The sequence below is a fragment of the Pagrus pagrus genome, assembly GCF_965226575.1.
Source record: "Pagrus pagrus genome assembly, chromosome: 20".
NCBI lineage: Eukaryota > Metazoa > Chordata > Actinopteri > Spariformes > Sparidae > Pagrus > Pagrus pagrus.
In genome coordinates, this window is record NC_140207.1 from 18,543,107 (window position 1) to 18,570,215 (window position 27,109).

General features: G+C 39.4%; 1 protein-coding gene across 6 annotated transcripts in view; it reads left to right on the plus strand.

Moving 5' to 3' along the window:
• col11a1a (collagen, type XI, alpha 1a) overlaps positions 1-27,109 on the plus strand; it is an 82,567-nt gene that overhangs the window by 45,250 nt on the left and 10,208 nt on the right. For all 6 annotated transcript variants that reach the window (XM_084340308.1, XM_084340311.1, XM_084340312.1 and 3 more), the window contains 22 exons: positions 26-70; positions 208-261; positions 496-540; positions 2,883-2,936; positions 3,540-3,593; positions 7,463-7,516; positions 8,021-8,128; positions 11,172-11,261; positions 12,506-12,559; positions 15,346-15,453; positions 15,560-15,667; positions 16,233-16,286; positions 16,500-16,553; positions 16,747-16,854; positions 19,620-19,673; positions 19,755-19,808; positions 20,011-20,064; positions 20,613-20,666; positions 22,768-22,875; positions 23,276-23,329; positions 23,430-23,483; positions 24,516-24,569. In XM_084340308.1, the coding sequence (XP_084196434.1) occupies positions 26-70; positions 208-261; positions 496-540; positions 2,883-2,936; positions 3,540-3,593; positions 7,463-7,516; positions 8,021-8,128; positions 11,172-11,261; positions 12,506-12,559; positions 15,346-15,453; positions 15,560-15,667; positions 16,233-16,286; positions 16,500-16,553; positions 16,747-16,854; positions 19,620-19,673; positions 19,755-19,808; positions 20,011-20,064; positions 20,613-20,666; positions 22,768-22,875; positions 23,276-23,329; positions 23,430-23,483; positions 24,516-24,569 (1,476 nt within the window). The remainder of the gene's footprint in view (positions 1-25; positions 71-207; positions 262-495; positions 541-2,882; positions 2,937-3,539; positions 3,594-7,462; positions 7,517-8,020; positions 8,129-11,171; positions 11,262-12,505; positions 12,560-15,345; positions 15,454-15,559; positions 15,668-16,232; positions 16,287-16,499; positions 16,554-16,746; positions 16,855-19,619; positions 19,674-19,754; positions 19,809-20,010; positions 20,065-20,612; positions 20,667-22,767; positions 22,876-23,275; positions 23,330-23,429; positions 23,484-24,515; positions 24,570-27,109) is intronic.

The following is a 27,109-nucleotide window of genomic DNA, read 5'->3' on the forward strand; positions in this document are numbered from 1 at the left end:
TGTCTTGCCTTTGATTGTCTAACAGGGTGTTGCAGGCAAGCCTGGTCCAAGAGGGCAAAGAGGTCCAACGGTATGTATTTTTTTCACTCCACTATTTCCTTGATTAATGCAAGTAATTAGTTTCGACTCATCCTGTATCCACATGCCATCATTTAAGTAGATTGTTGTATTTTCCACATTGTTTTACTAGTTTTTGTCTCTTTGTAGGGTCCTCGTGGCGGTCGGGGAGCCAGAGGTCCAACAGGAAAACCAGGTCCCAAGGTACACCAATTATTCTAATCACAATAAAACACAACTCATACATTGATTGTAGGCTTTTCACTGGGTAGTCAAGTAGTTCAACGCCTTATTTAGAATAAAATGAAACTTATGGAATTAAATCATGACAGATTTCAGAACAACGCTCCCATCGTTGCCAATGCCAAATATACGTAGTGCAAAGATACACCTAAATATTGACTGATGAAGATGTGTTGTTCTTGTTGTGTTTAATAGGGTACAGCAGGCAATGACGGTCCTCCAGGCCCACCTGGAGAGCGAGTAAGTCCATAACACACTCACTCTGGGATGGTTATAATACATGTGAATCCACAAAGGGTTGAAAGTTTGTCACAGTTTGTCAAAGATGCCTTTGCATTTAAGGTTGGCTCAGGCCATTCATTGTCATCACCCCCCTCACCTCTGACTGGCTAATAAATAAGACAACAGTGTTTTACTCACTGAAGCAGTTTTCCTAGAATGACAATACGATCAGTAAGGTTTAGTAATAGATTCAGAGTCATTCAAAATCTGACTGTTTGCTAATTTGTGTATGTCTTCCATTTTATTACCATTAAGTGATTCTGTTAATATAAAGTCTTCCTTGCCCCCCATGGTTTACTGGTCGGGGCAACTCAGGCAGCACACTGTACATATACTGCCACGTGGAACAGCTGCAGTCATTTGGGGTTTTGCTTAAATTTTTAATGTTCTGTTCCTACCTTCATCTAACACACAGCAGCATTTGTGGTTTTCTTTATCCCTCTACTTTACCAATAGTTCTGAGAGTTTGTCCTTTGCAGTTTTAAAGTGATGCTCCAACAAAAAAGAAAATAAAAAATAGTGCAGATCTAGATCTGTAGCATTTTTTATTGAGCAATGAGTCCTAGGTGGCTAAATCATTAGCAATGATACAATAGCCTTCCAGCAGCGCCACTTTATTTAATACCTTTCATTAGATTTAGTTTGATTTCCAGTGGTGTTTAAGCACAATAGAGAAAATGTGAAACATTGAAAGGAATCTAGTAGTCATGCAAGTCAGCAAGTTACATTAGCATTTTCCCAACACTACGGGGTAGAAATTGACTGTATTACAACTCTGGCAGAGCATGATGAAGGTAAGTTAATCAGAAAACATAACCTCTCTTCCGTTAGATGAAAACAATAATGTTGGAGTGTTAAATTCTGTAAAACTTCTTGTTTTCCATGTGAGCTACACAGCATATAACGCATCATGCCTCATTAAAATAGTCACATTCAGTCTTTCCTATGTCAAAGGCCAGTGTGAATCATGGGTATCATTTAATAAAGTGAAATCTTTCTCAAATTCCACTAGTTTTACACAGCTGTGAGGCAGCACACTGCAGTTTGTGCTCCTCTATCTAGACCATAATTTTTAGTTTTTTAAAAACGTTGGTTTTGGATTTTGGTATCAGGGGTTAAGTTTGGATTAACTGAGTGCATAATGTGTGCCCTCTGCACCAGGACTTCCTATGGTGTGCACTTTCTTAGAACACGCGTTAGCATGTTGTATCAGATGTTGATAGGCAGCTCATGACTGTGGTGATTCTACAGTATGTGGGCAGAGTGCAAATCTGAGAGATTCAAATATTGTGAAATTCAAATGATCAGTTCATGAACTCTGTATCGCCTTACAGCTTTTGCTGGTCATGTTCCTTTGAATAAAACATATTTTAAAAAATCCCATGAGAATTAGATATCATAATTAAAGCCAAAAACTAAACAATACTCAAATCTGATTGAAGAAAGTGATTTCTAGATAAACTTCAGTTATCAAGCCAGATTTGAGCCATGTTTACATTAGAATGCAAAAGATTAGATCTGAAGGACATACTTTAAATGTGAATGATATTTAATCTCCCTAAATTCCTCAACAATATACTGCAAAGTAGCTTTCCAAAGACAAATTACACTTGATCAACATTTCACTGTAACTTCAATACACAACAAAGTGGCACGCCGACCTCTTTCTCTTACCGTTAGGGTTTTCCAGACTCCAGACTCTTACTAGAGTCACAACAGCCACCTTAATACTCCGGATGATTTGAATCAATAACCGTGCATTATTTCCTCAGAAATTAAACGAAAATGTCTTGCAATGTTACGGTGAGAAAAAAAATCTTGATCTGCAGAAAAAGATATTGGGTTAATTCTGGGCTGAGACCCATTCCTCATCAAATGTTTTCATCTAAAGTCATGATTTGGGATTTGACATGAGTTTACCTTATTTTACCAAAATAAGAATCTATCTGTTAAATACTTCACCCCAGACATTCTCCCTGTCAAGAAATATCACCTCTCAAACATTTGATAACATTCTTAGATCCAGCCTTGTTGGAACACTAAGGTATCATTAGAAAAAATTCAGAGAACCTTGTAACTCCACACTCACTACTTTCCTCTATAGCTGAATAATGGAGGCAATGTGACCAAAAGCTTTTTACACCATTTTCTATATTGAATAATTTGGACGTGCTTCTTAAGCTACTAGCTATAGTCATATGTCCATATGAAGTTCTTCAAACCTTTAAACCTGTTACTGTTATGTTGATTTGTTTTCTTTTTGCATAATGCATCACTGACTGTTTGTCTGTCTACTGCAGGGGCCTCAAGGACCTCAGGGACCAGTGGGCTTCCCTGGACCAAAGGGACCCCCTGTAAGTATTTCGCCTTCCTGAACTTTCCGCGCTTTACATCTAAATGGACTGTAAAACCAATTACTCAGAACTTACTTTTTGTCATCTTCCGACTGTCTCATTGCAAATTAGCCTAGTTTGCAATCATTTTAATGTAAGTCACAATTGATTCGATTCGAAGAGTTCATGGGGTGCAGTAATACATAGCAATATCCCTAATTCTGTGCAGGGATTATTAGCCTAACTGTTATTGAAGCAGAACCCATTTTCTCACTCTCCAGTCCAGGTAGGAGACAAGTGGTAATTTCCACCTATTGATTCAGAATAGATTCATAGCTGGCTCTTAGCCCTCAGCCAGTCATGTTGTTCCTTTCACCAAAATAATAGAACCTGTTATTTTTTCATTAGTGTTCCAGTAGTCAACACTAAGACTGTGCCAGTCCGAAAATTATGTTTGCACAACTGATATTGTGCTTACAAAGCATTTGCACAATGCTGGAATAATACAATCTCATTGCTTGGTAAAATAAACTTTTATTACAGCAATGGGGCCAATGACATAGTGGCATGATTCACTTCAGGTATGGATGTGATGGTGACGAATGTACTATTTGTACATAACAGGGACCACCTGGAAAGGATGGGCTGCCCGGACACCCTGGTCAGCGTGGAGAGACGGTGAGTCCTAAAGATGCAATATCCTGTTTGTGCTTTCAGTAACCTGTGTGCGCCGTTTTAGTCTCAGCCTCTAACTTCCTGCTGAGTGCAGAAACAGAAGACCTCACATCAAACTGGAAACTCAATATAACTTAATATTTGACACTTTTTTGGCATTTTCCACTGCAGGAGTGTGACACCTCATAACTTTTTTCAGTTTCTGTTTGATGTTGAATCTCCTTTCACTGCTCAGTTTTATCGTGTTTTAAACCCATACGAGTTAGTTTGTTGTGTTAATGGCACTTACTGCCATTTAGACTAAAGTTGCCAAAAAGACAGTTTTAGCGTTCATTCTTCAAATTGCCTCTTGATTGCAGAACAGATCTGATCCCTCCCAATCAGTGAGCTGCACTTCAATTGAATCTCCCCCTCTTCCTCCTCTAAATCTAATCTCTAATGCTCTCGTATGCAGTAGATTACAATCAGTGATACAACATCTCAGTGGGAAGCCAAAGGGGCAGACATGTCTGTTAAAGCCAAACTCAAAAGACAAATCCCTTGTGAACATTGTCTGAGTCTATGTGCTTGTCTCCAGTCACACACACACACACACACACACACACACAGGCTGCACTCCGTCTGAGTAAATCCAGGTTTCTCAGACTCCTGTGTCATGGAGATGGACACCAGGAGTTAACCATTTTTGATGCAGCTTCTAGTTTTTATTTGCAAATATCCAATGGAAGGACACTGAACTCAGTTGCAATAAGATGTTCTTCTGTAGCATTGACAGGTCTTAAATAATTGAGCAGTAATAAGTGAGGTATAACTAAACCAGCAGACATAAAATCTGTTGCAGCATCATAGAAGGGTGATTCATGTACTTTTTTGTCAAAATGGATTTATGAGCTTAATAAGAAATGGCTGTACTAAATCTGCACTGAAGATGCATTAATGCATGGATGTCATATCCCATGCGACATAAGATTTATCTGACAATAAAAATAACAAAACAAAGCAAAGTTTGACTTGATCACATCTAGTTGCAATCCCCTGCTCCCAACTTCGATTCCTCCGTACTTGGTATGCATCAGTGCACCTTGGTTTGACGAGGCTCAGAGGGCAATAAATTCTACTAAAAGCTTGACAGATCATCGCCTCTATCATTAAAGCTTCCCTTTCCGCCTGCCTCTTTCCTATAGATAACGTGATACACCACACACGAGTGCTTCCCTGCCTTTGCTTCTATTCCAGCGACAACGATAGAGTCTTCATTAAGGTGTTTATGGCTGTAGATTTATGCGCTGATGAACAGGCTCCACAAGCATCCAATATGATAATAGATCACAGCAATAAACATGCTCATAGGCGCTCAGCCCCGGCAACACAACTTGCATTTGAGGAAGTGCAAATAAAGATTTGAGTCTGTGTCTCTGAGTCAGGGCCGATGCTGTAACAGCATGGCCTGAGGGTTTCCACTGAGTAATAAATCAACATAAATCACAACATAGTGATCAATAAGCCTGGAGTCATAAGTCAAACACGATCGGCTCTCTGAGCTTGGGTTTGAAAACTTTGTTAAGTTGTGGTATAAGAAGTTGTAAATTAAATGAGTTATAAATGAAATGAAAATTGGTTATGCTGGAGTTTGATGACTGAGAGATGCAGAGATCAAATGGAAATGGGTGGAAAAATCAGTCAAAAGGGAAACTGAGCACTGCCCTTGGAGTTTGATATGTGCTTTATGCTAATCACTCTCTGGCATCGATAGAGTTTATCTGTATTCACTCTTTTCATTCTGTCATGTCTGGAAATACACCAGCATTTAGCACTCAGATAAAGGTGACAGATATGTCTCCATAAAATGATATCTATATAAAGGACACCAGTCATTCTATACAGTATATTCACAATCCTGCTATATTTATTCACTTCATGGCTGGACTACTAAGCATCACATTGGGTTAATATTTAGGGCTTATATAGAGTACTTGGAAGAAGACTCAAGCCAATGCAGATTGGATTGTTCTTCTCCCTGAAGACAGAAGTTCATCGGATTTGTGCTGCACTATTAGATTGAATGCTTGAGACACAGAACTTTTATCTTTTTTGGCATGTCCCGTTCTGCTGGTTGATCTGTTTAAGCATATCCATTGGGAACACTGCAATTAAAAAATCGACCACACACTGCGCATATAAACTTTTTCAGCAAGTTTAGTACAACTAATTGGTTTATATTACACCAGAGCACATTGTGTGCAAACATTTAAAAGGATGATTTCTGGTCTCAATTTATAAAATTCTGAAAAGGTTAGGGGTTAGCGTTATTAATATATTCAAATTGCTCTTTAGTTTAGAAAACAAACTCATGGTGCAGTCATTTGTTTTTTGTACAGACAACATCAGCAACTTACGTCTAAATTATAAAAAGAAATTATCAATTTTAAGCTGCATGCAATTGCTGACAGTTGTAGAACAAGTCCAAAACACACTGACGGAATGATTGTACTGTAACATCAGCTTATGAAATTGTGGCTAAGGTGATTGCTAGCAGATGCCTAATTAAACATTCAGCAGACTTAGAGCGACATTATCATTCCATTGGAGTCCTGCGTCTTGCTTCATCTTCATATTCACTGGTCTTTTAGCTCTGGTTTGGCTCATCAGCTCTGTGCGAAAATTATAAAAGGGATCTTTGGCTGTTAGATGCTTTTCTCTCTTAACCAGCCACTTGTTCGCCTTGGCTCTTTATTTGTTGATGCTGAGCTTGCCAGACCTTGTTTGATGGAAACATCTGCCTACAATTTAGTATGAATTATTTTAAACTTAACCACATGTTCCTTATTTGCAAGCCAAAAAATTAGCAAATGACTCTAAAGTTAAATCTAAAAACAGCTAAAAGCTGAAAGATCAGGGTTTAAATTCTCACATACTGACATTAATATCAAAACTGATGCTTGATAAAGATTCAAGAAAAACTTGGTCTTTAATCAAGACTTCTTAAATATTTCAATATGAGATTGAAGTTTAACCTTCAATAACATTTAATTTACTTTTTAAGAATGTGGTTTTATCAGCTTTGACAATGACCTGACATTATAAGCAAACCACCCCATAACTGTCATAACATTTTGAATCCAATATTGATCTGACTAATGTGGACATTTGTGACATCAACTTACCCAGCTGATCCCCGCCCACCTGAAACCAGGGAGGACGAACAAAGAAACAGATATAGAAATCTCTCATGTTGACATAACCCAAACTGTTCAAGCATTGGCTGAAAGCTCTGTGTATATGTAAGAACCATCACTCTTAAGCTGATTAAGAAACTATGTTTTCAGGGTCTTTAAAATGAGCAAGAGAATGCCGTTATTTGTTTATCTTTAGTGGTGGTTGAGCTTCATAGCTATGCTCATTGTTAGTACTTGAATATCCATGTATCTCTGCTGTGAAGTATACCTGTTTAAGAGTACTCTTCTTTACAGAAAGGTCTTGTCTCTGGTCAGGTACATCTACTTAATGAAAAGCACTGACAGCTTGGTCTAATTCCAGCCAGAAACATGTTTTGCTCTCATGTCCCTCTCTCTGTGTTTTCCTGTTTGTACCTACTTTTGACTGTCAGTAAAGGCTTAAAGTCCTAAATATGCATCATGTAATTTTAACATCAAGTGAATGAAGACATCAAGGTGTACAAAATAACAAAAGATTGTACATTTAGCTACAGTTATTTAGCAGCCAGCGTTGTAATGTTATAGGAAAATGGCTGCTTATCAGCTGAAAACAAATTCAAGTGGAATCCCCATGCTTTATTTACTTTGAATAGATAAGCTGTGTGTTTCCCCTGTTATCATGAAGCATATAAATACGTTCTTTGTAATCCTTTTCAGGGTTTCCAAGGAAAAACTGGTCCACCTGGCCCTGGAGGTGTTGTCGGGCCCCAGGTAAGAGAAATGTATAAATAAAGAATAAATATATTATTCAGGAATAATTTTTATGAATGGGACATCTTGAGGGCATTGTAATTCTCCTCAATAAATGCTTAGTCCTCAGCAAAAAGTGATACAGCAGTAGTGAGCTAGTTATCTGACAAATGTTTGCGAACAACAGTAGATGCAAAGCAAGCAGTGTGGTATTGTGAACCACCATCATAGATTATTGATAGCGTATTAGAAAAATAAATAATGTAGGTAACTAAAAGAGAACAGTGCAGGGGCTATTTCTGAGCCTTTAAACAGAATTTTGAAGATCTGTTCTCATTTAGGAAATAGATCAATTATTTATTTGGGTTTTAGACCCCCACTGACTTGTGGACTTTGAAGTATTAGTGTAAGTTATCAATCTAATAGGCCTTCATGATGTAACATGATTTGTATTAATGTATAGGCCATAAGAATAACTGTGATGTTAAACAGTGAATAATATCCAATTGTATGATGACATCTTAGGGACCAACTGGAGAGACAGGTCCCGTAGGTGAGAGAGGCCATCCTGGACCCCCTGGGCCACCCGGAGAGCAGGGTCTTCCTGGTTCTGCTGGCAAGGAGGGAGCAAAGGTATGTGTCCAGTATACTGTACTAAGGGGACAAAAATAGTTGTGCCAAAAGTACTCCTAAGGGTTTTTCAATCATAACAAAGATTACATATTAATAACAAATTAGCAGCATATACAATATATCATCAAATGAGTAGGCAAGTAAATAAAACATTAAAGCAGAGGTGAATATACAGATGTTGGAATGATTACAGCATACTGTACAAAAGTCTTAAAACCAAAGGTGTTCCCAACAATAATTCTTAGCAATAAATGCTCATTTGTTTTTCTATAGTAGCACAAGATGCTAGAAATTGCCCCACTGCTCTCCATCTCCTCTATAGTTTGTAAAAAATACACAAAGTAATTTGTTCACAAGACTGGGCTTGGCTTTTCTCGTGGGCTGCATTAGATTTGTGTTAGTTACACTGAGGAGAGGGAGCCAGGGAGGTTGATGGAGAGATCAGCATTATAGAGGTGGGCTGCAAATTGAACTTATGCAGTTGCAATTATAGTACATGATTTGATTTTGCAGATTGAGCCAGAGCATTCACAAGCAGATATATTTCTGGAGGGCATGCAAAGCTCGATAGACTACTTGATTGCTTAAATAAGACTGGGAAAAAGCAGAAATAAATCTATAGCAATAAATTCACCGAGAAACACAGAAATACCAAGGTCTCCTCAAGACTCTGGCAGGTGACTGCTGAAGATACAGTGACTGAGATTTTGGAGCGCAGAGCTACATTCCCTCCCCGGCCCTTTCTTAGCTGGCAATTGAGTGCCCATTAGGAGCAGACAGTAACCATTTTCTAGAAGTATGGGCTGTTCCAAACCCACCCCCCCGACTCCAAGGACCACTCAGCATCCCCTGCCCACCATCCTCTCCCTCAAACCCCTATGTCTTCTGCTTTCATTTTCTTCCCCGAGCAGACAGTTTAATCAAGTCCGTCGGCTAACTCCAAACCCTCCGCCACTCACAGCCTCACTTTCTACCCCACACTGCTCAGGCCTGCGCATCAGTATGCCAGGGACACTTTGTGGAGGTCTTGGCAGCAGAGCCCAAATCCTCTTATACCTCTCGAGCCCACTCTTCTGTGCCTCCCTGTTTGCAGATAAAGTCAGCCTGCCAATACAAAAGAAAGGAGAACGAAGCCAGAAGTAACTTTTACTGAAGTCAAATGTCCTTGTTTTAGAGATGTGGTGCACAAAATCAACTAGGAAGTAAATGAAGTTGCCCTGCAATTATTGGCAATGTTCCTCTCTCGTAGCTAGAATACAAAGGAACTTTAAAAGTTAGTCCAGTGTCTGAGGTGAGGGTTAGGGAAGGGGGAGAGCATGTCAACAGTTGCAGAAGTTGAATAAATGTCAAGCTCTGTCTGCTGGTTCAGTCAAATAGATCACTGTCAGTATGTTTTTGGTGTGATGTGGAGTCACCCCTGATTTTTTTTAACCTTTGAGCTTTTAGACTTTAAGCAGTGAATTTTCTAACCCTTTCAACAGAAACATTTGTTTCAGAATGACAATGAGTTTGGCGATTGATGATTTGAAAGCAGTAGCGCCTTGGTTTTGATTGAATTGGGGCTTATGTATTGACTGTGTGGTGACACTGTTAATGAATCCGCAGAAAACATACGTGCTTCAAACTAATTGCAGTTAATGGCCTATTAAGATGGATGTTGGCTACAAAACAAGTACACATCTGATCCTGGTGGGATGTACAAAGCCATTAGTACATACTTTTCAAACTGATATATTTTTAAAGGAATTTAGAGTTCTCTTGCTCACTTGCAAGCTTTATAGCATGGTACTTTATTTAAATACATAAATTCCGAAAGATAGCTGCGTGTACACATTTCACCAGAGGGCCGAGAGGAAGAAGATGTTAAGCATCTTTAAGTAGGACTGGCATTTCTTAACTTCTGATTTACAAGGATCTGTCTGAGTGCTGTGCAGTTCTCAACTACATGATTTATCTGTCATGTGCTTTGCATCTTAAAACCGATACTGACACCGTGCCAGCACCAGTTCAACAGTTCACAACCAATAAAGTTACATCAGAAGTCGTGTATGTTGTAAAAAAAAAGTCATCCAAAATAGTGAAGTTCCAAGCTCTCAATTTGTTGTTGCAAATAATCTGTGACACTATAAGGCATCACTAATGCTGCAGCAATGACTGAAGAATAAAGACCATTTCAGACTTTTAAACTTTTCTATGTAAAGTAATTCTGTGGTGTGGAATCTCTTTAAATGAAGACCAGTGACTCATCAGTGACAGCAGTCTCATGTAAAGGGACAAAAGTTAAACACATTTCAGGTAAAGCTCCTCATACACCAGTTTCCTGTATAATTGCAGTATGAAGCTGGTTGTTATGTGGATACTTCAGCTGTATACAGACCTGCCTAAGGGACTAGTATAGCACACTGATTTTAATATAAGAACTTCATGCTGGTTGTCTGGCATTGCCAACAATGTGCCAACAACTTGTTGTCTGGCTAGGTTCAGTTGGCAGGTAGTTGACAGAGTAGATGACAGTTCTTTCCTAAATCCAGACAAACTTTCTTTCACCTGATTGGATGACTGCACCAGTTGGATGACTGCACAACTTGGTGGGCTGTTATTAATTCTTGCTTTTGATTTTCAAACTTGAATACACAACAGCTGTTCAAGAAACACTGTCAGAGTTTTCTTACAGTATAACAAAAAAAAATCTGAGGTGAGCTATATGCCATGCAGCATCATGCTTTATTTCTACATTGTAACACCTATCAAAACACCCTTTGATAGTTGCTTCAGAGGGTTGGTAATTTGAGAGACTATTTTCTCATCACCTGTCTACTTTCTGGTTTTTGATCCTCCTGCATGTTTCCTGTCGCTAAGCAGTAAACATTTTCCATTCACTTTAATTAGAATCACCCATGTAGCAAAGACTGGTCAGAAATAGATAAAAAAATATCTTAAAAATCTTTTAAAGTAAAAAAAGTTTGTAAGTATTATTACAAAGTTGTATTGATGAACATATCACAAACCGCACTAACACAAATATTTGGGATTGTTTATATAGGGTGACCCCGGACCACAAGGATCCACCGGTAAAGACGGTCCCCCTGGCCTTCGAGGCTTCCCTGGAGAAAGAGGTCTACCTGGTGCTACGGTAAGAGCTCCATTCCACCTGCACCTATTCATCATAGCTTCCCTTTACACGCATTTGCTAGTAGAAAGTGACAGAACATTGTTACATAATAAATGGACCAGCGTCGATCTAGAGCTTTTCACTTCATTAGAGACACCAGCCAAGGAATTCACTCGTAGCAATCAATCCGGTGCAGAGGAAATCCAAAGCGACATCTAACAAATGAACAGGCGTGCCTCTGCATCGCTCCGCCACAACTGACACCACTGTTTTAACCGGCGCAATGCATCATGGTCCTCTATTATAGAGGTAGGCTGGTTAGGGATCCATTTGGGAGTTATTCTCTGGTTTAGATCAAGGACTTGAATTATATTTCTTTGCTAGCATTTTTTGGTGGGCAGCAAAGTTATATTCTTTGTTTCTATATGCATTATTTACTCAATGAATTATTAAGTGGGAAATGTTGGCAATTAGACTGTGGTGGCTGAGAATGGATATACTGTCAGGAGAAGAAGTGCGTTGCTGCCTGCATCCTCAAGGTCAGTCAGACTCTGCAGACCAGCAGTGGGGCTGATTGTTTTCTGCCATTGTAATTTACTCCAGCACACAGCCAGAGCCAGCAGAGACTCATTACCCATACTGCCATGTGCTCTTTTGTAGCCCACTAGGGAGCTGCAGACACACACATTTTGGGCAATGACAAATATACAGGAAAGCAAACCTGCATTTTATACACACCACTGCATGTAAAAAGCAAAACTCACACGCTTGCATGTGCCCAACGACAATTATAGGCACCTACATGCAGACACACACACAGTCCTGTGTACTTATGTATCTATATACTGTATGTATACCTCTCAAGCTAAATTATAGGAGCACATTTATTAAGGGAGTGGTATCTTCTTTTTAGATTTCCTGGAAGTAACTGAGTTACTTATAATGAGCGATATTTTTTTCTCACCTACTGTATATTGGCCTTGGCTTCATGCCGGTGGTCTACCCAGATGAAAATGTCAATAGCAATGATATTTCTTGAAGCAGTGCTCTGAGGTTAAATGCACTCAAAGCACATTTCTGGTGGTGTCTGGCTGAAGTGATGGATCAGTAAACGAAGGCAGACAGTCCCTGCTGGATTGGCATCTGATGATGGACGTGTTGAAATGCAGGGCTGTAGCGCAAATGCATAGGCTGATTTAAAGTTACACAGAGTTTAACAGCTATGTCAAGGAAGTCTTCATGTGTTTTCTCCTTCTTCTCCCCAGGGCCCAGCAGGTCTGAAGGGCGGAGAGGGGCCCCAAGGTCCACCTGGTCCTGTTGTAAGTATACTTTTACCTGAGATCAAAGTACCACTGGGTAAAAATGGTTGCTGTCCTCTCCGTATTGGAATTTTTTAAATTTATTTTTTATGACATTCTATATTTGATTTGTGTTATTGAATAGCATGGAGGCTTGTATAGCACATTTCATGTTTTAGTGAGGCCCTCATATACCAAGCACCAGAGGGCAGTTTACATCATTTGGACAGGAAAAGCTTTTAAAAAATGGCCTGGATATACCCTGGCTAACTGCTAGGCCATCTTTATACTTGATTTCCTTTTAACATCACCACCAGGAAGGCAGGGAGTTTGAGGCAAAGCTCTGAAACTTAAATGAGAGACAGTTAACATTTATTTTTATATGTATGTATATAGTATGCCCTTTTTCAGCTTTGTAGTGTTTCATCTTTGTGAATATTTACACACTCGTGCATTCTGTTGAAGTCTGTTGTTTATATCTACTGTAAAAGCTGGGTTAAGTTCTGCACTCAAGGACATCACAAATGCTACAGAGAAAGGAGAGCCTAGATTATAGGAAATTGTAAGTTGTAAAGGTAAATAAGATTCACTGTGAATATTAAAGGCACACATGAGGAAAAACAGTAAAATAACTTATAAGTATAAACATAGGTATAAATGTAAAAACTCATTAAGCCATCATGGTCACATCATAAGTGTTTTATTTATTAATTTTCCAATTAAGGAGTCATCAAACTTTATCCCGTCCCACTGCACACAGCGATTTGTCACAGGAGCGATCATGCGCTAGAGTAGCTGGGTATCAAGAATGTTTGCTCCATTGCCTCCTGGCACACAGAGACAGAACCAAACAAAGAAACACACACACACACACACACACACACACACACACACACACACACACACACACACACACACACAGCAAAAAGCACACAGCCAGGAGAGCAACCATATGGTGAGTTAGTTTCTAGTCATCCTGGGCATTGCTCCTGCACGTCCCTCATCTGTCCCAAAGGTTGCATCTTGGCTCTTACGTTCTTCGTCACTGAGACTCTAGAGCTTCTTCGTAAGACACAATGGTAAGCTTACAGCAATTTAATGACATGATGGGCTGCTGCTGTCACAACAGAGTTTTTTCTTCCTCCTAATCACGATAATAACATATTTTTCATGGTGTACCCACTTATGCTGCTAAAAAATAAATAATTTCATTGTTTCAATTTCATTCAAACTCACGTTGTCGCTATACATTTACATACATCGTTAAAATTGCAACATTACATGTTAATGAATGCAGCATAAAATCAGGTTTCCACATAATATGAATATGTTTACTTCATTTTCTTTAAAATGCAATTTCCTACTCAGGAGGATTGACTGTCTAGCATTCAGCACTTACTGTACATAAACATCAACATGTTGATTGAACATGTTTAGAATAATGTGGCAGCAATGTGACTCCATCGCAGTAATTGCAGCCCTGGGAAATAAATAAATTCATAACTTCCTACTCAAGACCACAATCAGAGTAGCCTGCACTCTGCATTTAGTTACATTGTAGACAATACAGTATGTGCAAAGTTAATTTAACCTTAGAAACCTTTGAGTATTGGTGCTAAAAATGTCAGTGTTCAAGATGTGGGAATATTAAGACACAATATTCCTTGCCTCCCACTCTTTTCCATGAGTGCATTCGGATGATGTTTACCAACAACAACTGTTTTCATTATTTTTGCAGAGATGACAATGAAGATTGTAAAAATGTCAGATGGATCATTTCACACTTCAGAATAGGAAACATAGGGTTCCACCACTATTGAGTTTTAAGAGTCATTTTCATGTGAAACGTTTCCATATTTTGTTCTCCCCCGTGATTTTTATTATTAACAGGATAGAAAAGCCTTTGCATGAGGAAAAACATTTATTAATGGATGAACAATGTAAAATGTTTGCAAAGAATAAAAATCAGTTACATGTTCTTTGATATAGATGTGGTCACAGAAAACTGATAAAAACATGATAATATTCAGATTCACTATTATTAGTATTAACATACACAAAATAAAACGAAATACCATTTCTGCCAGCTCCAATATGTATCAGTGCGTAAACACCAAAATAGGCACAAAATAACAACATATGAACAACACAGCTTATATATTTAGGCTCTTGATTTCACAGAACATTAAACAGTCGTAATTTGTATTTTTGCCCCGTATTGACAATGTAATGTATTCCTGGGAACATGAAGTTAATGCACATGCAGGTACACAGTCAGTTCAGTGCAACAAAGATTTATTTTTTTTTAAATGCTGATTATCATTCACCATCATGTTTTATGGATTTAGGTGTGTTCCTGTATGTGAGCACTAATACACAGCAGCAGCCTCTTTCATTCAGAACTGCATTTCCAACTGCAGGAGTGAAATGCTCAGAGCTCAGAGCCACTGAGGCGGCAGCTCCTAGACATACAGCACATAATGCTGGCTGCTTTTAAGGAGCAGCGCTGTGTTATTAGAACTGAAAAGCCACCTGCCACTGTTTGTTGCTCCAGTTTTTCTTTTTAAAAAGGTTTGTGAATGCAGGTGTGGATGTGTGTGTTGATCCATTAGCAGGGCAACTCAGTTGGATCTTGCTTTGTAGATTTCTTAATGGCAGTGGTTATTGTAGAGCCCACTCAGGTCATTTTTATGGACAGACTGACAAAACTATGAAATGTGTGTTCATTCCTCTCCAGAAAAGAACAAAACATTGTTTCTGCATTTTATTTTTCACTCATCATCTTTCTCTCTTTCTCACACTTACAGGGTTCTCCTGGTGAGAGGGGTCCTGCTGGTGCAGCTGGTCCAATTGGCCTGTCCGGTAGGCCTGGTCCTCAGGGTCCCCCAGGTCCTGCTGGAGAGAAGGGAGCACCTGTAAGTATTGTTTTCCCTTTCCTACAGCAGCTGTTTTCTTCTCTTCTTTGTTACCTTTTCGCCTGTTTTCAAAGTATAATTAAAACAAATGTCTTTGTCCTTCTAGGGCGAGAAAGGGCCTCAAGGTCCTGCTGGTCGTGATGGTGTCCAGGGTCCTGTTGGCCTGCCTGGGCCTGCTGGACCTCAAGGTCCACCCGGAGAGGACGGTGACAAGGTCAGACAGCCATACTCGCCACTACCCATCCCGTCCTGCTGGCCCAGTTACAATCCTTCTCATTTCCCATACTGGGATACGTTTTGAGACTGAACCAGATTGCCAATCAATCGTCATCCTCATGTTCCCACTTAGGCCATCTGCATCGAAAATATGTCTGTCTCTTCTCCTCACTGTAGCCTATCCATCTTCATTACCAAATTTGCCAGCAAATGAAATTAGAGGAGATGTTAAAATGAAATACTGTAGCTCTTTTCATCTTCTGCAATCATTATGCCCCTTAAGATTACTACTAGACTTTCTATTGAACTGCCAAACATATGTCACTGTAGAGGTTTGCTATGCAGCGAACTAAATGGTAAAAAACCTTCATTTCCATTTTTGTGCATCCATAAAGTACTGTGTAAAGATTATAGTTGTAGATGATGGTTGTTTACGTTGAGCTGAGAGTTTTCAATGATTTTTCATAAGCTGTTAACATTTAGAGAAGAAGCTTGCTGAGGCCACACTTTGTGTGTGTGTGTGTGTGTGTGTGTGTGTGTGTGTGTGTGTTTCTCTTTCCCAGGGAGAGGTTGGAGAGCCCGGTCAGAAAGGAAGCAAAGCTGACAAGGGAGAACAGGTGCGTTATGGAAACAAAGTCCATTCACTCCTTAGTTGCAGTCACATTTACTGCCATTTTTCATAGTAATTTAGGAGTTAGTGATGTTTTCTTAATGGATTCCTACTTACAGAACCACACACTCACAGCATTATCACACTAAGAGTAAGCTAAGTCATACTTGAGTGCCTTTATAGCATGATGTGGTAGTAACTTGTTCTTGTTTGTATTCAGGGTCCTCCTGGCCCAGCTGGTCTCCAAGGTCCCATAGGTGCCCCAGGTCCTGCTGTAAGTATACCTGTCCTAAAACGCATAAATGAATCTCACAAATGAAATGGACAGACAGATTTATGCAAGCTAGATACATCTATAGTATTTCTGAATAATGAGCCTGCTGAGTAGACAGTGTGCAATATCTGTAGAAGTAGTAGATTCCAATAAACAAACAGACAATGAAAGTGCATGTGTTTTTCATTCTCAGGGAGCTGATGGAGAGCCTGGTCCCAGAGGTCAGCAGGGTATGTTTGGACAGAAGGGAGATGAAGGCTCCAGAGGTTTCCCTGGACCCCCTGGTCCCATCGGCCTGCAGGTTGGTGCCGTTCACACATTTACACCTGTGCAGACACTACAAATACATACAGACACCTGCAGTAATCCCATGCAATGGGCCATACGGTGATGGTATGGTATTCAAGTGTGCTTCATGTAAACAGTTGTCAAGACTACATTTTATATAGCGAGCTATAAATACAAACAGCATTTTGCAGTAGTACTCAGGAGTCACATTTATCTTTGTTGATAGTTATGTTACATTGAGACCTTCATGAATTTAATGTAGCAATCAATTTTTAACATTTTCATGTAAAAAGTATTGTGTAAAGATATATAGTGAGGCAGCTAAGCTCATACGGGTAAAAATGAATGACAAATGGAAGCTAGAACAAAGGCCAATCCTGCCTGCACAAGCTCATCTATTCACATTACACACCAACTGTCCCACTCTGTGAGCTCTGTACTGCTTATTGAGGTCTTGTAGCTGTAGCGTTGGGTTAGAAGAAACTCATCATTGTTGTATAAACACATTCTATCCTCTATGAGCCGTAGTCCTAACTCCATTAAGATAATGTAAAAAAAAGACATTTCCTGGTGAGCCATACATTTCTCAAATATCTGTTTTATACACTGTATTATATCGCATACATCTCTTATTCTATATTTCTATGGACTAGAATGCTGCAGTCAAGTAAATTAAATGACATTTTTTCAGTAATTTTCTGACTCAGTCTGCAGTAGCAGTAGCAGTGTCATGGGATGACATACATAAGAATCAGGATAATTTCATTACTACTCTAAACAGCGTGGGCTACGACACTCGGTGACATTTATCCCGCACCGTGTTACAGTGCAAACAAAGGCACACACATTAAAATACATTACACAGTCGTCGCTGTACTAAACTGCTTTAAAAATTACACCTCTAACCTTCACCCGCTGACAACATCCTACCTTCATCTCTACCTGGGTTAAGGAGGGCCAGTAAGGGTGCTTTCTGAGACCAACAATGCTTATCAGTGTGTATAATGCTTAAGAAAAAGGCATTATCATCAGTATTGCACTTTACTTTCTGATATGAATTGTTTTGTTATAAGTGTGGATGCATGTAGGTGTGTAAAGAGCCCATCCAAGCAATACTTTAAGCCAGAAAATAATTATTTAAAAGGCAGATAAGCTTGATGTAAACAATGTACGAGAAAACCAATCTGTGCTACAACTAGGCTTAATAATGTTTCCATGATAATAATCTAACGAGGAAGGACTTCCACCTCAGTAGTAGACCATTTGTTCATCATTATCTGTTTTATTAGTAATCAACGTCTTAAGATAAACATGTTAAGAGTTTACTACAGGGATTGGGGTCATTGTCTTGATGAAATTACATAGACTACTGCTCATCGTTCCGAGGTTCTATCCTATCTCTGCAGGATGGTATTCAATGGACTTTTAATTGGGAGTAATTCACTTCCCATTGCGATTCCATTAATTGTGTGGACAGACCTGCTCGGATAGTCAGTTCCTCATCGAGCACACTTACCATGCTGCATAATTAGTGGCACCGGTAACGATCTCAGCCCAGAGGAGACCTTTACACAGATGAGATTTCTCAGCACGGCAGGAATCAGCATGCAGCTACACACACTTTTTAGCACTCACGGAAAACACTTGCAAACAAAGGAAGGAACACACACGCACTTAGATGTATGGCAGTGCACACAAACTGACAAAAGTCAGCAAAGAGTTGTTTTTTCTCCGGCCCTTGTTGTGAGTGTTTTAGGTTGGTGTAAGCACATGGAGAAGGAGTAATTCTTTGATCTCCTACCTTGCAAACCTTTACACTGATGAATCAAGAAACAGACACACACACAAAGGTAAAGCAGGCTACAGCAATTAAATCACAGCAATTACCCGTAGAAATGTCAGGGTTCAAACACACATATGAGGTCGCGACCACGCTGCTCATTTAACATGCATGAGTGAGTTGGACAACAAGGGAAAAAAGGAAATATTGTGTTACATGTTTGCAGAGCCGATGACAGAATTGTAGAATTAAATCATCTCACTTTCGCCTGAGTATTTATAGGGAAGCTTAAACCCCTGTTGTGCAGGGGGTCCTGTTGTGTGGTCACATCTGGGTAGACACAATCTGGCCTATCTGACATTTATGGTGTGCTTATTTTGTGTACTGTATTGCTGTGCTAGCGTCTTTGATAAGCCGAATCTACCCAACATTCAACAACTAAGATTAACAGCCAGTTTGAAATTCTCTTTCCATCCATGTCTCATATGTCATTCAAAGAGCTGTTGAAAGATGTTGTATATTTGCTTAAAGGATTGAAATAACTCCTGCCATCACTGAATTGCACTACATTTGCTTCTGTTAGTGCGCTCTTCAGTTTGTCTGCACAAGATTGACTTTTATCTGAAGGTCTCTGGTTCATCATGTATGAGTCTTGTTCTTGACCTCACTTGGAAGATATTCATTGAATATTTCATTTAACAGATAATAGGACTAGACTGCAGTTGAAACATGGATTCAAGTGATTCATTTATGCATGTTCTGGCCCACAGATATATTTTAATATTTCAGTGCATCACAGCAATGTATTCACAGCAGTCAAATCAAATGGCAAATTAAATCTCAGGCAGGAACAGCTGTTGTGAATGCACTTAACGGCACAAACAAAATTAAATCATTAAGAACACCATCATTCATTTGAGCAACAGCACCTTGTGCTTGTAACATGACTGTTTTCTTTTCCGATAATATAATTGTTTATTCATTCTTGTCATCCTCAGGGGCTTCCTGGACCTCCTGGCGAGAAGGGAGAGAACGGTGATGTTGGCCCCATGGTAAGAGACACATCTGCTTTTTGTAAGCACTCTTATTGATGGTTTGACGCACTTTAACAACACTGCATTTCTTTTCTGCAGGGCCCTCCTGGTCCCCCTGGTCCCAGAGGTCCTCAGGGTCCTAGTGGAGCTGATGTACGTATGGCTAATTGATAACAATGTGTCTACACACAATTATATAGCCTGCATATATAAAACAGGATTTGATAGATTATGTCATAAATCTAACTACATCTTTTGTGGCTTTACCTCCTGTCTTACATGGCTGGATATCATCAAGCGTCCTCTTAGAAGTTGATCAATGATGACTCATCTCTTTCTTTATTTCCTGCTGCAGGGTCCACAAGGCCCTCCAGGAGGAGTGGGTCCCATGGGATCTGTGGGTGAGAAGGTGAGAATCAGAACATGGCCAAGAGTTATCTGCCAGCTAAGCATGATGTTGGGCACTGGGACTGAAATACTGCTGGCCCATTCCAGACGACTCAGCCGCCCTCCCTTTGTTACCACCTGCAGTCTATTCATTTCATATACCCCAGCTTTTTGTCTGAGTTAGTGCTTTGACACTATTAATATCTATTTTACAACACTTCCAACAAGATTTGTCCATTTTACTGCCATTTGGCAGACGGCTGCACTATAAATACTTAATGCTGCACCACGGCTGTTAAAATTACTCTGGAATATGAAACATGAAAAGGCTACCAACACTTTAAGAGGGCACTCAGAATACAGTAACTTTTAACACCCTTGTCTCAGCTACAGTTGTAGACTTACTTAAGTTAAATGTCTGGCTTTTGTTGGTATTAATAACATCATTAAGTCTTAGTATGTAACAACTGTTTTGTTAGCGTACATGTGACTTTTTTCGGAAGTTGGAAGCTCTCCATGTGTGAGGTTGAAGGATTATCTGTCTAGACACTGACATTTGTGTAACCACAGGGTGAACAAGGTGAGGCTGGAAACCCAGGACCCACTGGAGAGCCAGGAACTGGGGTAAGTGAGCTCTGTTTTTGTTTTGATAGTTTGTCAAACTAAATATGGTTTGCATGTCTTTGAATATGTATGTGCCACCATGTGTGTGTCATATGTACAGCACATCCTACTTGTCAACACTCATTTCTACTATTAGCTTCTTAGTCTTTATCATACCACCCACACTTAGCACGACTATTTGTAGGGCTCTAGTTGAAAAACATATAAAAAAACAACTTCACTTTACATGACTTTAGTGTAAACACCACTCACTATCGTGGTCAAGTATTTTTTTTGTTACAGCACAGTAGTACCAGCAAGCAGCAGCATGTATTTGTAGGATATCCACAGGAACACAGTTGCTTAATGGATAGCTTTAGGCAAACATAGAACAAAATCCAATCTAACATTTATTTTTCTTCGGGTGTCACTTTGTATTCATCACACTGAAAGTAATTGCTCCTCACATTTAGACTTGTAGTTCAGCTCAGCATGGCTCTTCTACATGGCACCCCATGTCCACATGGCCTGCCAAATTGAGTCTCCTCCCAGACTCTTAAGACATAATTACCAGGAGGATACGCCTGGTGCGTCTGCCCTAAACAACAATGACTGCAGCGACAATGAAGCAAGTCAGCATCAAAACACCAACACAGCTTTAAGCTGTGATTTGCCCAGTTTTGATTGCAACACTGCGACAGTTGTGAAGGACTTGTGTTTTACCCTCTATAAAGATTGTAATAATTCTATTATGGGGTTTGTAATATTTAATGTCTTTTCAGAGATTGCATGTTAATGTACCGTATCCACATACTTACCTGTGTTATTGCCAGACAGAGATTTATGACATTTTTGTTTTTAACTTTCACCAGACAACCATCATTGATGGCTCTATTAGTGCGACTGCCTCATTTATCATTATTGAGGCACAACAGCAGATTGAAAAGATGGCCTTTCTCCAGTGGGAGTGGCAGAGAAGCATGATTACCAGCATTCATAATGTCCCCTACTAGTTTCCCATCATACTGCTGGTGTCATTGACATTTTCAAAGTCAATGTGCAGCTTAAGTCCCCATCAGCACAGCCCAACCCAATGCCTTTAACTTTTTTTTTATTCTTTTACATCTAGTTTTGATGGAAGTGTCAAAATGAATAACCCACGTTTGCTACAAAAAGAGTGGTATTGAGAAAAAAATATTGGATTGGATTTACTTTCATTAAAATTTTATTTTGCTTTATTTATTAAGGCATAATGTACAATATTCAACACAGTGGTTGCAATAAGAGTTTTCTGATTTTTAATACAACTAAAAGGTAATTATCATCCTCATCCATTTGAAAAGGGAGCCCACAGTAATGATATACATTGAACAGAACTGAAACACACATACAGTGCTGAACCATATAGACCATAAATATACAATAAATAACAAAAACACCATTAAGAAGCTTACGTGTATGTAGTGCAAACATCAGCAGATAAAAACTACAGCTCTTTGCTGTCATCTGCTAAAGAGTTCAACTCAATGAATAGAAAAAGCTGACTGCCCAAATGCAGTGCAGCAAACAGGGACATTCATGGCAATCTCTTATTGAAATCAACAGCTGGTTTGACACTAAATCACAGTTTACAGAATCTGCAGAATTACTTCTCGCCCCAAAGCAAAAGTGTTTATCACGCACCTTCATATGAACACAAATAGAGCAACAGAGGCTGGAAAATTCAAAGTTACTTACAGTAAGATGATAATGAAGCCTGACATGAAAGTCATCAACATGTTTATTCTCATTAGGGAGTATGATGAATCTAGGAAACATGGTCTTAATTTAATCTTTAAATGTTACACTTTTGAAATTAGTCTAAGTAGTCCCGATGTATCAGGAGTGCAGTGACACAGTAACATCATATTTAACAGCTCCTTTAGCTGGAAATCACATATAAGCAGTGTTGACCATTCAGAGATGTTTTCCTCCATTGCTGTGATCAGCTTTGGATCCCATTTCTCTCAGCCACCCCTGACCATGTCAGTTTTTGAACCCCATTCAATTCAGAGTTGAATCTTTGAAAATTTGCTGCCCCCTGTGGTACTGATGTAATGAATGCCCTCCCCCACCACTATAGGGACCTAAAGGTGAGAGAGGAGAGAAAGGAGAGGCTGGCCCCCCTGGAGCTGCTGGGCCTGCTGGTGCCAAAGGACCCCCCGGGGATGACGGTCCAAAGGGGAACCCTGTAAGTCTGCCAGATACTCTCAAAACCTGCAGAGTGTTTTCCAGCACTCAGTCTAACAGGCTCAAATGTACTGCTTTAAAGGAAATGTCCCCCACCAGCCTGGAGGCAGGCAGTTTTATCCTAGAACATATTCAAGAGCTAAAAAGCCTTTTTATTGAGGGAGATTATATTTTATGCCTGCATGGTAATGGAATGCAGTGAGGCCTTTTCTCATGGATTCGCAACATCATCATTAAGTCCATCAAATGCCTTCAATGGTTGTAACCAGGTACACCAGAACTAAATCACTGTCTAAATTACTTACCATTGCCTTAATATCTGTATCCAGGGAGATGTGCCTCAGCAGCAGCACTTCAGGTTTCTATTGCTACACTGATGCATCTCATTTCTCTTCTTTAAGGGTCCTGTTGGATTCCCTGGAGACCCTGGCCCTCCTGGAGAGCCAGGTGTTGCTGTAAGTATGACATTTAAGTAAAATCTACCCTATATACAGTTGATAGGTTGGATATTTTTAAAATCAGAAATTATCTAACCTGCACATTTCTCTTTTACAGGGCACTGATGGGGAATCAGGAGAGAAGGGAGAGGATGGTGAGGCTGGTCAAGCGGTACGTTTTTCACAGTATTTGGACTGAACGAGTATATATCATGTAATGTATATGGTTAACTTGAGGGACATTTTATAAGAGGATGATATAATTGAATTGTAATTTAATCTTAATAATCAACTTTTTTGTCACAAATGTGTATGAATATCTTTTGTTTATGTTTATTATTAATGTAGTAGTCCACCACAGTTTTGCCTCCAGTAAAAGCTGTAATTATATCTAGTCAGTTAATAATTTAGACTGTAGCATTTTAATTCATGATATTTGCTCTGTACTCTTGGGTGTACGGTAACTGGACTTATCTGCCTTGCAGATTCATTAAGTGTGGTTAGAAATAACAGCCAAACACTAATGTTCTGGCCCTGTGTTTAGTGCAACAAATCACAACGCTTATTAATATTTATAAATGTAAATGAGCCTTTATCATTGCCAAAGAAAAACACACAAGTATTTTTTTTACTCCATGAATGTTACATATTTGAATTTTTGTTTATGCACTCTGATTGCATGCTGATTTGCTCTAACGAAATGAAAACAGTGTTGAGAGGGTATCTTAAACTATGATGAAGTTTGTACAGTGGCTCAGCATTCTTTGAGAGGAGAACATATAGATTATTCTGCTATTCTTATTTACATGTAACTTTGTTTGAAACAGCTGAATATCGTACTCTCACTTCTCAGTACTGCGAGATATTTACCTATGCAAATGATGATAAAAATTGTTTGATTGCTTGCAATTAACTCTGAGATAATTGGAGTGTCTCAGGCAGCCCAGTATGTATCATTTTTGGCAGTGTATAACCTCATCCAACTTTGGGTTTTAACTCTCTAACTCTTTAACTTTCTTCTATATTATCCTGGGGTTGAATATTCCCTAAACGTCAATGCCCGGTGGTTATTGTCCTTTTGGCAAACATAACAAAAGAACTAGCTACGCTCATCAAAATTCAAATAAGCACTGACTCGTTTGTAGTACTTGTTTTATTGCCTTTAATAGTATTCTGCATCTTGTGTTTCCTTGCTTGTTTTCAGGGACCTCCAGGTCCATCTGGAGAAGCTGGCCCACCTGGACCACCTGGCAAGAGAGTAAGTCTGTGGCCATTAGAGCTAAAATTACTAGCATATTTTTATTTTTGTGTATCACTGGTGAGCTTTCGGCAATAATCCAACAAAGGCTGACTCACTACAGGAGTTAATTGTTTTGATATAAAATATCTTGCTGACCTAGGCTATTGTCCATTTTAAAATCATGACTGAACAAGCCCGCCTGAAATGCCATAGCCCTATTCTAAAATAGATGAACGCTGTGTGTATTGTTGGCATTGTTCTCTGGCTCCAACAGACCAGGATCCTGCCCCACTTCACTAAACCCCCCCTCAACAACTCAATCTTGGCAGTAAAGCAGGAGAGATTCATTTTCATTAAAAGTAGAGTGGGGAAAACAAAGTGGGAGATTTAAGGGGTCAAGGCGTTGCGCTGTCTGCAAAGAAATCCACCTCAAAGCCCGTTGAGAAATGAATGGCAAGATGTGAAAATCATTCTTTTTTTTTTCTTAGCAAGAAATTGAAAGGGCTTACCAAAAAATAGCTGGAAAAAAGGGGCCGTCTGTTCCAAACTCATTTACGTCCTTGTGGCAGCGGGAAGAAAGTGAGAGAGATATAGCAAGTCTGACACATTATTGATCCATGGCTGCTGACTGACAGCCAGAGCAAAACAAAGGCATAACATGGACGTGGTAAAGTTGTTAAGAGGTTATGAAAGGAGAAGCGTTGGTCCAAACCTTTAATCATTTAATGTTTTGATTGTGAGATTTTTGTCAGCTTTGACCAGAGGATCTGGGTCTCCCTTCTTTGAGAAAACTAAAGATTTTACGAGATTAAAAGTTAATGTTTCTATTAGGTCCATTCTCACTTCATCCAATAAGGATATCTTCTTCATGCACCACACAGTATTAGAGTCTAAAGCCAATAATCTGATTTTTGAATGCACACATCCGAAATGGAACATTAACATATTTACAATATGATGTGAAGCTCAAAGTCCACATGAAAATGAGCAGCCATTCTCTGGAATTTGAAAGAAAAGTCACAATCTCAAGTGACTGAATGCAATGGGGGAGGGGGGACATGACATGCATTTTAAACCAGGGTTGATTGCTTTGCTAATGTGCCCAATGAAATTTACATTCTGAGTATTTAGCATGGTATCAGCATAGGCTGCACCTAAATGGCCTCGGGATTATAGTAAGGAAAAGGGCTATTTTATCACATACAGCTCTTTGATCACTGAGAAAAAAATGAGACCTGAGATGATCCCTGCTAGTCTCCGACAGGTTGCTCCTTTGAATACACAATTTCACAGCAAGAGTTATTTAGGAGCTATAGGGCCTTTTTGTGTCTTCTCAGCATTTTGCCTGTATAAATTTGCAACAACCCTTACATTTCTCATCAGCACAGCCACTGATTCTGAATAAGTCAATTTAGCATTGCAGCAAATTTGTTTCATCTGATTTGCTTAACGCCTTAATACTGAAAATTATTTAATTTTGCTTCTCAGATTAAGAAATAAGGAAAAGTAATAAACCTCATCTGGCTGTAATTCTTTTTTATTTGGGTATAGGTCACTATTCTAATTTTCTTTCTCAGTAACGGTTAGCAATTTTATTCAATTAAGAGAAGAAATGATCTGTGTTTTATAACTTGACTGGAAGAACACACCGACACATTGACTCTAGCCGCTGTACCATCGTGCTACAATTGAAATGGCCCTTTGTGCTGATCAAGAGCCTGCCTCTTCACTACCAGTAAGAGATACACAACAGGAGAAGATGAAAGCTCCAAGACAGGAGGCAAGTGGACATTATAGGCTCTCAGTCAATAGCTCTCAGGCCTCAGTCAGCCAGATGAGAGTGGAATTTGGATGGAGAGCGTTTTTGAAGAGCAGTGACCAGAGCTGGAGTTGAAAGAAATCACGGTGTGCCTGAGAGATCCTGACCTGAAAGGAAAGACGGCCTGCCAACCCCTTGATTGAAGATGGCTATGTGCGTGTCTGTGTGTATTCGTACATGGCAGCACAATTTTGTGTTTTTGTGGGCGGACAAAGGCGTGTCACTTAAATGGATCTTGACGTAACTGGGGTAGTGCACATTCAAGGGCATTGGATTATCATCGCTGTTGGAAGACACCGCCCACCAAGTATTTATCAGGCAAGACAATTGTTCAATATGAAATCGAATAAAAGTAAAGTGAAATGCCAAGAGGCTGGGGAGATGACCTACTGTAGCAAAGTGTCTAGTGCAGGGTTAGTGTAAACTGAAACTGAAACTAAATCTAAAATTAGCAGTGAAAAAATTGCTGTAAACTGAAACTAAATGAAAGCATTAACCTTTAAGGAAAACTCTTGGTAGGTAGTTTTTTTTTTGTGATATGTAAGGTATAAGGTTCATGTATTGTCATTTTGCAACACAAGGGTGCACAATGAAATGAAAGTTGTAGCCTGTTCATGCTGCACATAGAAATATACATCCATACAGCTAACACATGCTGTACATCATTTAAAACAAATGAGCCAACTAACAAACAGAAACACAACACATTTTTCTGCTCACTGATCTTCTGGTTAGCCTC